This window comes from Cygnus olor, chromosome 15 (assembly GCF_009769625.2).
Source record: "Cygnus olor isolate bCygOlo1 chromosome 15, bCygOlo1.pri.v2, whole genome shotgun sequence".
Taxonomy (NCBI): domain Eukaryota; kingdom Metazoa; phylum Chordata; class Aves; order Anseriformes; family Anatidae; genus Cygnus; species Cygnus olor.
The window spans coordinates 9,833,311-9,842,576 of record NC_049183.1 but is presented as its reverse complement, the minus strand read 5'-3'; the positions used below and the strand labels follow the sequence as shown (position 1 = coordinate 9,842,576).

The following is a 9,266-nucleotide window of genomic DNA, read 5'->3' as shown; positions in this document are numbered from 1 at the left end:
GCATCTTGATGCCACTTAGGACATGATGGATGCTGGCAAATGGGTCCAGTGTAGTGATACAAGAGAAAAGAACATGCAACTCACACCAAACATCTCTTGGCCAGGTACTTCATATATTTTTAAATTAATATAAATGCAGTAGCAAGAAGCCTGACTGACAAGAACACAAAACTTGCTGTAAATTACTCATATTTATATTAATTCAGTAGTTATAAGAGTCAATAAGTCACATCTGAAATCAAGGTTCAGATTCTGCTTCTAGCATACCACCACTACCAGGAAGGGCAGTTTGTAGCAACCTAACAGAAGTGAATGAGTGAATGGAGAAAACTCAAAGCTCTCAAGCTTTGGGAATGCTTTTTTTTTTTTTTTTTGTGGCTTTGGAGAAGAAGGGAAGGGTTTTATTAAAGAATGAGGCATGTCTGGCCTTCAATAATATTTTAAGTTATTCAGACAAAAAGAAATCCAATCTCCATAAGAAGGGAGAAAAAGCTTTGAATCTAAAGCTTGTAGGTTTTTTACCTTCACATTCGTTCTTTTTGGCAGAATGCGCTTGAATTAACATCCTGTGTACCACAGCCATCTATGTCTTTGGCCTTGCTATACATCCTAAAGCAATTGGTAACCTCTTTGCCTTTCACTTTAGCAGATGTCTGAAAAGAACTGCATGCTATTTTGAATCAGGAGAAGATAATCAGTGTGCAGGTTACAGCAACAGGTACATAGATTTATAAGCAAGTATCTACAGTCCTTCCAGGGTTCTTGAGAGCCTGTTTTCTTTTATTCACAGCATTCAAGACCTTCTTTCTTGGCCCCAGCTCTATCTGAATGCTTTGTAGATCTTCATCAGAACATAGCATCAGGGTGTCTAAATCAATTTTTTCCCTCATGAAGACTGGAAGAAACTCATCCAGCATCTGTGATGCCAGAAATACCTCAAGGGGTGTGTTTTCTGCTTCCTCATCATCCCAAATGAGTTCCTCCTCCTGCCAAGGGATATCAGCACCATTTTCAACATCATCTTCCCTGTCATTCTCAGTATTTTCATTCTGAAAGAGCTCACTGGACATTTTAAAGCTTATGACTTCTTTCTCAGAAGACATGCTTCCAGGATTTACATCTGCAGCCAAATTCCTTCCAAATACAATCTTGCCGAGACCTGGTCTCTGGAAAATAGAGAGCCGACTGTCATTGTCATTCAGTAATTCATCCTCTTCTTTCTCATCGAATAAATGCATCACACTTCTCCTATCCTTGTCATCTGCTTGGCCATTGCTTTGTGTTTCCTGGCTTCTTGTGCTACCAGCTGTCTTTTTTGTCCTCAGTTTGAAGGTATCTTTCAGATTTTTGGAGAAAGGAGTTGTTGTATTTGAAGTGAAGAGACTAGGCATCTTTACCCTCGAGTGTGTCCCTTTGGAAGAGGTTACTGTGCCAACATTTTCTTTCATATAATTCCTGTTCATTTCATGTTGGTGTTTCTCTTGTCGCTTCTCACATTCCTTAATTTGTTTCTCCACATTCCTCTGGGCCTGGGCTTTTTGTTTGGAGACCTTCTTTGGGTTCAGCATGTTCTGCTCCGTGGCAGCTTTGTCCAAGATTCTGACGCATTCATGGCGATCTCTGCTGGCAGCCACCTCAAGAGGTGTGCGGAGGTCATTGTCCAGAGCAAATATATTGGCACCAAAGTTGATCAGAAAAGAAACGCAGTGGATGTGACCATTGCAAGCAGCATGATGGAGAGGAGTGCTCCCCCAGATGTCACATTTGTCTGGATCACCTCTGAGAAGGAAAATAGCACAGAGTGAGCTGGACGTACCCAAGCATAACACTGCAGTGGAACTGAACAAATACTAAATGTTTACCTCAGCTTTGCTGTGAGGAGTACAGCACAAACAAAATGAGTCAGTTTAACTCCATTCTGGAGATCGGTGCTGCACCTACTTACCTCAAGCACTGAGTATGCAGGCAAAAGGCTGCAGCTCTGACTACTCTGCCACAGACTGCTGAAAGCAGGCTTTGACTTATACTCATTGGAACTGGTTGCAAAACTGTTTCAACTGCTCCTGGGCAGAATATTTTAGAGGCTTTTGGGTGACTCTTTCCTTTTGCTTGTCAAACACAAGGACAATATTAGGAGGATTCTTCAGTGATCGCATTGATGCATATGTATTGTGTCCATACAGTCACTTCTTTGGCAGGTAATAGGTAAATGATTAGGAGTAAAGCCCTGATTACACATTTCTCTCCATTGCTGCTGGATTAAGCTGAGACTGATGCTATTGTTTTTCTTCATCGCTTTTGTTCTCCTTAAGCTTCTTTTACTCATGGGGTTTGGAAAGCAGAAGCTCATTTGAAAACAAAATACCATGTCTTTTCAATAAAATATAAAGCCAGAGAACTTTTTAACTCTTGCACTGACTTCACATTGAGCTGGTGCTTGCAGACTAGAATTGGCTTGAATCTATTCATTCTTATTTGGTGGGATCAACATCAGCCATGGTTCTGATCAAAACTTGGGTCATCTGTGACCAACAGGTCAGGCAACCACAGTATTCCAAAGCCTTTAATAACCTTGGAAAAATTTACAAAGTCTTGGATATCTGTTCCATGGCAGTTGTACCATGGATGAAATTGTACATACTATCACAAAATCTCCTTCAGGTGTTGGTCTCTCTCAATGAATATCTCTGTAAGAAAAAACACTAACATATTTGCTGAGGGCCAGTTCTGAGAACATCAGAATTCAACCTAAAATGCTACAGGCAAGTGGGAGACTAGGGGCCATGCAGAATTGAAGCACGCAGCTGCTTGTGTTGAGAAACAAGAGCAAGCCTGAGCAGGCCAGGCTCCGAGAGTGCAAGCATTTCTACAGGGAGGTGGCAGCTGAGCATCAAAGTTTTCCCACTTAGACATGTGGAAACCATGTGTACAAATTTCTGCTTTTGTGGCTGTGCCCTGGGGAACTGCTGCAAAGCGTGCCAGATTCCTTCATTCCCACATTAGCAACTGTCTGCATTATCCTGGCCTTGGAAGGGCTGGGCCATCCGTCCTCCCCAAGGCCCCTTCAGAGCTGTTTGAGGTCTGTTTTCCCTCTGGAGCCTGCCAGCCTTTGAGTCTCAAACAATTCACAAACCAGAGTGTCAATTCCCAGCTCATGGGGACTTTGGACAAAGTTTTACATCTACTTTGGCATCTCTTACTCCTCTTCCACTGCTTTCTCAAGCATGAAGAAGGAAGCTCACACAAAAGAGAGCAGATCTGCTACTTGGTCTTGCCTCCATTCATGTGCCTTCAAAGCAGGCAGAGAAAACATCTCTTAATGTCTGGGAGACAAACTCTTGCAAGATGAAAGGGCTTATTTTTAATAGTGCTACATTTTCCAAGGGCTGAGTGTGTTGCAGGCTTCAGAGTCCTAAAATCTGCAAACAACTAGAGAAAAAACATCCTGTATCTCAGTGCCTTTGTCAGGAAACCTTCTTTGCTTCAAGGAAAGGATGGCTTCATTAAAAAAATTAAAATACTTTCTCAGAAGACACTGCCTGACTGCAGAACAGGTTGAACACCTTCCAAAGTTCAGCTTCTGCCAAGAGAACTACTGAGACTACAGCCATATCTCTGACAGCCTCAGCCTACTGATTGTATCAAGAAATCTCGGATTAAAATAGAAGTGAATGTATATGTTTGATAATTTTGAGAGCAATGCTATCCCAAAGTTGCCCTCTACCAAAAAAAAAAAAGTGAGTTAAAAATACATTAAGTAACAAATAAATATAAATTTCTTATCTTTGTGTCACCTGCTGTGACTTCTATGAGCATATATAGCAGAAGACATTTTTAACTCACATATTGAAAAGATTACTTAGTTATTTGTTCATTAGGTAGTCATTCTGTCTTCTAGATGTTCAGAGGCCTTTATTGACTCTAGGTATTTCCTTGGAGCTGCCTTAATTATACAAGTTGAAAAACTGCCGGTCTATTTTTGCTTTTCCTCGGGGACACAGCCATAGCTGTAGAGTCCAAAGGTCTTTTTTATTGTACTATTACAGCCACGCCTGAGCTCAATGAACCTTAAAGCAAGTCTATGACAACCCCCTTTTTATTTTATATTTTCAATTCTATTTTTTTTTAAGAAAAGAACACTAAATATACCCAAATAGTTATTCAACTTTCCCTCCAATCTTCTTTAAACTATTATGATTGAAAATGCAGGTTGATCTTCATCTCATCCCAGAAAGAATATTTTATGTACTGCATTTTCTTCTATTAAATCTTGCTAGAGAATCACACCTTAAAAGGTAGACTCCAAGCAGAGAAAATACTGAGATGATATGTAGAGGTAATGGCCTTTTCAATAATACCTTTTAACTTAGTACATTTAAATGACAAAAAGAGAACTATTACTATTAGGAAAAAAAAACAAAACACAAAAACAGTAGAATTTTTTTTTTCTTTTTCAGTTTGCAAGGACCCTACCCAAGTTCTGAAACAGTACTACAATTTTTAGTGTGATGGTAGTTGCTAATACTATAAAAAACAGAGAAATAACAATTTTAGATGTTACTGTCTCAAAACTATCAGTCGTGACTTGCCTCTGGAAAGCATTAAATCTTCTGGTGTCTAATACCTGCACTTTAGGAAGCAAATGAGATAGATGTTTTGCTAAAAATATTTCAGACAAAGCATTTACCTTTAAAGCCAGTTCCAAAGATATATAACCACAAAAGACTGTCGGCCCACTTCTCCATTAGAGAGAGCTTCACCAACCCCATGTACAGACCCGTTTGCAGGTTCTGGGCCTAAACCCATGTGAATGAGGAGAAACAGTTCTTGCCAATGCATTGAAAGAAATGACCAGGATTTTCAGCCTTTTGGGTCTGGTGTCATGGCAGCATTAGAAATATACACTAATTATAGTTTTGAGCTACAAGTTCATGAGAAATGGAGGCTGATTCACTCACCCTCTCCGGCATATGACCTCTAGAGCTTCTAGATACCCGTGGTATGCTGCCAGAAGGGTGGGCGTCATCCCATCTTCATCTGAAGTATTAAGATCTTTTCTAGTGGCTTCTTTCAAAAGGTCCAGATTGCCATCAGCTGCTGCTTTGTGATACCTGCTCGACATTTTCAGTAACTTCTAGCTTCCCGAAGCAGCTCTGTCCAATATCCAGACAGTACAGCTACCTTTCCATTACAGGGATAGTCCATTAATGATTACAAGTTGAGACGTCACCTTGAGGATGAATATGAGGAGGCAAAGTTCACCCTAGCAAACAACTGGAGTTCTGCAATAAGGCAGCGGTGTGGTGAATGCTTTCATTTCCTGAGGGGTGGCTCTGCTGCTTACCTCTCATTGCATATTTGTCTATTTAAACACAGAGGGGATTCATTCATCTTTTCCGTGTCTCAGCTGCTTTTGCCAAACTTATTTATTCTGGGAAAACTGTCTTTGAAAGAAGCTTTACCATTGATGTCAACGTGACCAGATTTCACCCTAAGTAAAAACAAATCCTTGAGTTTTGATAAGCTAAAATATTGTGTAACCTTCACCGGGGAAGCTGTTTGTAACCTATCATTTATTTGGGTTACTGCATTTAAAAACAAGCCTCTCCCCCGCAAAGACAGCCACATCCATGAAGCCGTTTGGTGCACGCAGACGGATGTGTGGGTGGAAGCAGGCCTGTCAGGTGTTTGGCTAAGACTGGCCAGCTGGTCCACAAGGCACAGTAGAGAAAACCACAGTCTCCGATCTTAACACACTTGGCAGATGTAAACTCATCTAACTGGTAGTGTAATCTCTGTGTTTGGATGCAGGTGAAAAAATCTGAATGATTTCCTCAAGGTGGCAGACGGAATTCAAGAAATAGAAATGTGATGGTCCTGAGCCCACTGCCCCACATGCACTGCAGTCCTCACCGTGGAACAGATCGGTCCAGTCCCATTTTCACACTTCCTGTCGTAGAAATTATTTACATTGATTTCAGTGGAGTTAAGGGCTATGCCTATGAGTGAAAGCTTGTAGAGGTAGACCACAATTCTAATGTTTAAGTTCAAAAGAATTGCTAAGAGAAAACCACATAAAAAGTCAGCTTTAACACAGTAGCTGAGAAGATATCAGTAGGTAAATAAAATGCCCCGGGCTGTGTGTTATTCTGGTCACGCTGACAACAGCTGCCAGCTCAGTGTTACTTTTCTGTCAAGCTGTTTTCCATGACTAACTGAATTAACCTGTATCTCAGAGAGAGTACTCTCGGCAATTAGCAGTGAGGTTCTGTTGCTTATTATGCCCCTGTTACAGAAGCGGTAGCGATTGCAAACCAGCTCATTGTCTGAAATTGGTGCAATTACTGGTTGGAGAGCCACCTCATTTACTTCCCATAATGCCACCCATGTAACGCACAGCAGACCTCTCCAAATGGGCTTTCTCTCATAATTATTTTCTCAGACAGGGATTGAAGAGCTCTTCAGGAACAAGCTTGTACCAACATTTTCCTCCGCGTAGACAAGAGCCTGTCAGGTCCTGTAACAGGTTTGAATCTCTGAATAAACAAGTCCAGGTAGAGGTAAGCTGAAGCTCTGGTTTTCCTTCATGTGGTCCACAGGCAGGGCCGCCCCAGTGCTGCCCGGCCCCCTGGGGTGGTGAGGAAGGGCTGTGCTTCACCCAGGCCCACCTCTGTCCTGCTGCAGGGGACAGTTACCCTCAGCTCTTGTCAGGTTCCTGGCACTGCTGTTTATACCTTTCTAAGAAAAACTGCAGTGATTTATTCTATTTTCTATTTAACCAGGCTCAGCACTGAGTTAAATTTACAGCTACTAGGAAAAAAAATGAAAAAAAAAGGTGCAGAACAGGTAATACACACAGTTTTTACATATATTTTAGATTAGCTGTTTCTCAATGCCATTGCATTTTATTTCCTTTACTTAATAAAGGGTATTATAATTTCTTTTACTCCCATGAGTGTAGAATGATCACCCTGGCATGTATTACCTATACCACCAGTGCCTGGTAGCAGAGAGGAGACAGCATTTTTTTCTTGTACGTTGACATCTTGCATTGTCGGTTACATCTGTCAAAGTGAATCAGTGGTAAAAGAGTCCTTTTTGTTTTCTTTTGATTATTGATTTCTACTATAGAATTATATTCTTTAGCTTTTCTGTTAACTAATTCATCACACAAAATATTGATCTCAGAGAGATTTTTATCATTTAACATCTCAAAATATTTACTTCAGAAGAGAGTTGCTTTATATGACACTAAGTGGAAAATAATTGTTTTAAGTTTTAATTAGAGGTAAAGCAAAACCCACTTCAATTGGAGAGAAGCTGTAGGACTTTCTCATTATTGATGTCACAAAAGCAGGCGTCACAAAAAAAAAAAAAAAAGACCAAACAAAATCTCCATCTATTTCTAAACTCCTGGTATTTGTTTATTCTTGTCCCATCTAAAAACCTCGACTTAAAATGCAATAAATGATTCAATGTCAAATGAATTAAATTTCTCAGCCTGAATGGAGATGTGTCTTTTGAGAGCAACGCTCAAAATTGAGAACTTTTTAAAGTTTCTAAGTAGTTAGAATGAAGCCTTTCTTTTTGGGTCTGAAAAGAACTTCAAAACCATTCCACTTCCAATTGAAATGTCCTACCAGGCTCAGGAGAAACTCTGTTGTAATGGTACGTGTTGTAAACTAATGAATTATTTAACTAGCAGTTTTCTTTTGTTATTGGAATTTGCTACATATATGATTATTGTTCTATTTCTTTCAAGGACTATCTCAAAGAAAATATTGCCAGTTAAACAAACTATTTATCTAGTAATACTACAGCATCACTAGTTACGTTGGTCTAGATAATTCAGGGCCCTGTATTACTTGCCTGGGAGAAAAACAGCGAAGTTGTGCCATCTGTTTTGCATGAGGTATTATCTAGCACAACATTGCCTCATTGCAACTTTTATGGGCAACAAATGCAGGATGGTAAAGGCCATACAAGGGGAGGCAAGTAAGTCTCTACTTGTCTAATGAGATTGCTGGAACTAATGGGCTTGGAGAAGAATGAGGTCTTTCACACAGGGTGACTGTGGCTACACAAATCAGAGATGATAGCAACATCTAAACAACCATAAAAAGGTATTTTTCACTCCTCACACAAGCAAAGCTCCCACTGCTGTGTCCAAGAACACCGTTGCTGTACGCGCTGTTTCCACAGAGAAGTTGTGTCCTCCCCCTGCCAGCGCTGGCTGAGACCCCATCCTGCAGTCATCTTTGCTCAGGTCGTGGGCTCCAGCCCTCGCCGTCTGCCTGCATGCAGCATTTCAGCAGCAAGGCCCCAGTTGATCGGGAAAGATGCATGAACTGGAAATTTTGCAAACCCAGCAAACCAAAGCCCTGTCTCTCTTCACCCTCACACCTCGACACCCACCCACACTGGGCATGTAAAAGCAGACTGGGGGACTTCTGTAGGGCTAGAAGCAGTGATGATGTTGTGTGACAGTGAATTGCTGTCTGAAATGCTGTCCTGCTGCTGCTATGTGACCCAAAGGCAGGCAAAACCCATGGGAATGTGCATCCGGACTGAGATGATCTGTGTTCTCCAGTGTTGGTATGCAATGCCCCCGTGCTCAGCACTGATCTTGAGCAATGCCTTTGTTTTTTTTTTTTTTTTGCAGAAGTCAGAAACTCAAATAAGTAAACAAAGCAGAGGAACTGAAGAGGAGACCTTGCAGGTTTTTTCAGCAGAAAAGTAAGAGAGTCACGGAGATAGTTTTGTGTTCCAGGACATGAATTAGATGTTTAACCACATAACTCAGGCCATAGTTATTTTCACAGGTTCAGCAACTCAGACAGGTGGAGCTGAACTTTTTGAAAGGAGAAATGGCCGTGCTTTCTCTGCGGCTTGTGTTGCACATCCTGGAATTCAGACATGTTAAGTGAAGCAACAACCAATTATCCTAGCACATGCTGATGAATCACATCCTGCAATCTTACAAACTAGAATATTGATGTCAGGAGATGCTAACGTGCACTGCAGGGCAAATCCAGGTGACTATGGCAATCACATTGCTCTAACTGTTAAATGCTGTTTGGTCCACCACTATCTTTCAGCTAACACAAGCCAGAATCTGTTACAAGGCATTTGGGAGCAGGCAAAACCCTCAGTTAATTCTAGCAGGCAACGCCAGCCTGTCTTTCTGCTAACACACCTTGCATTGCGTTGCATTTCTCCCCAGCTAGCAGCAACACTCAGACATGACCTGAGATGGAGCTTCTGCT

The 9,266-nt window shown here is 41.1% G+C and overlaps 1 protein-coding gene across 1 annotated transcript; it reads right to left on the bottom strand.

The window, feature by feature from the left end:
• Window positions 1-374: 374 nt before the first annotated feature.
• On the bottom strand, window positions 375-5,823 carry ANKS4B (ankyrin repeat and sterile alpha motif domain containing 4B). The gene is made up of 2 exons (XM_040575280.1): window positions 4,959-5,823; window positions 375-1,779 (listed from the first exon to the last, which is right to left on the bottom strand). Exons 1-2 carry the CDS (start codon window positions 5,120-5,122, stop codon window positions 729-731), a joined length of 1,215 nt encoding a protein of 404 aa, XP_040431214.1. The 5' UTR covers window positions 5,123-5,823; the 3' UTR covers window positions 375-728.
• Between the last annotated feature and the right edge of the window lie 3,443 nt (window positions 5,824-9,266).

Coding starts and splice junctions, on each gene's coding strand:
- ANKS4B (XM_040575280.1), bottom strand. CDS start 5,122: ATGTCGAGCAGGTATCACAAAGCAGCAGCTGATGGCAATCTGGACCTT. Junction 1,780..4,958: donor GAGGTCATATGCCGGAGAGG/GTGAGTGAATCA, acceptor TTTCCTTCTCAG/AGGTGATCCAGACAAATGTG.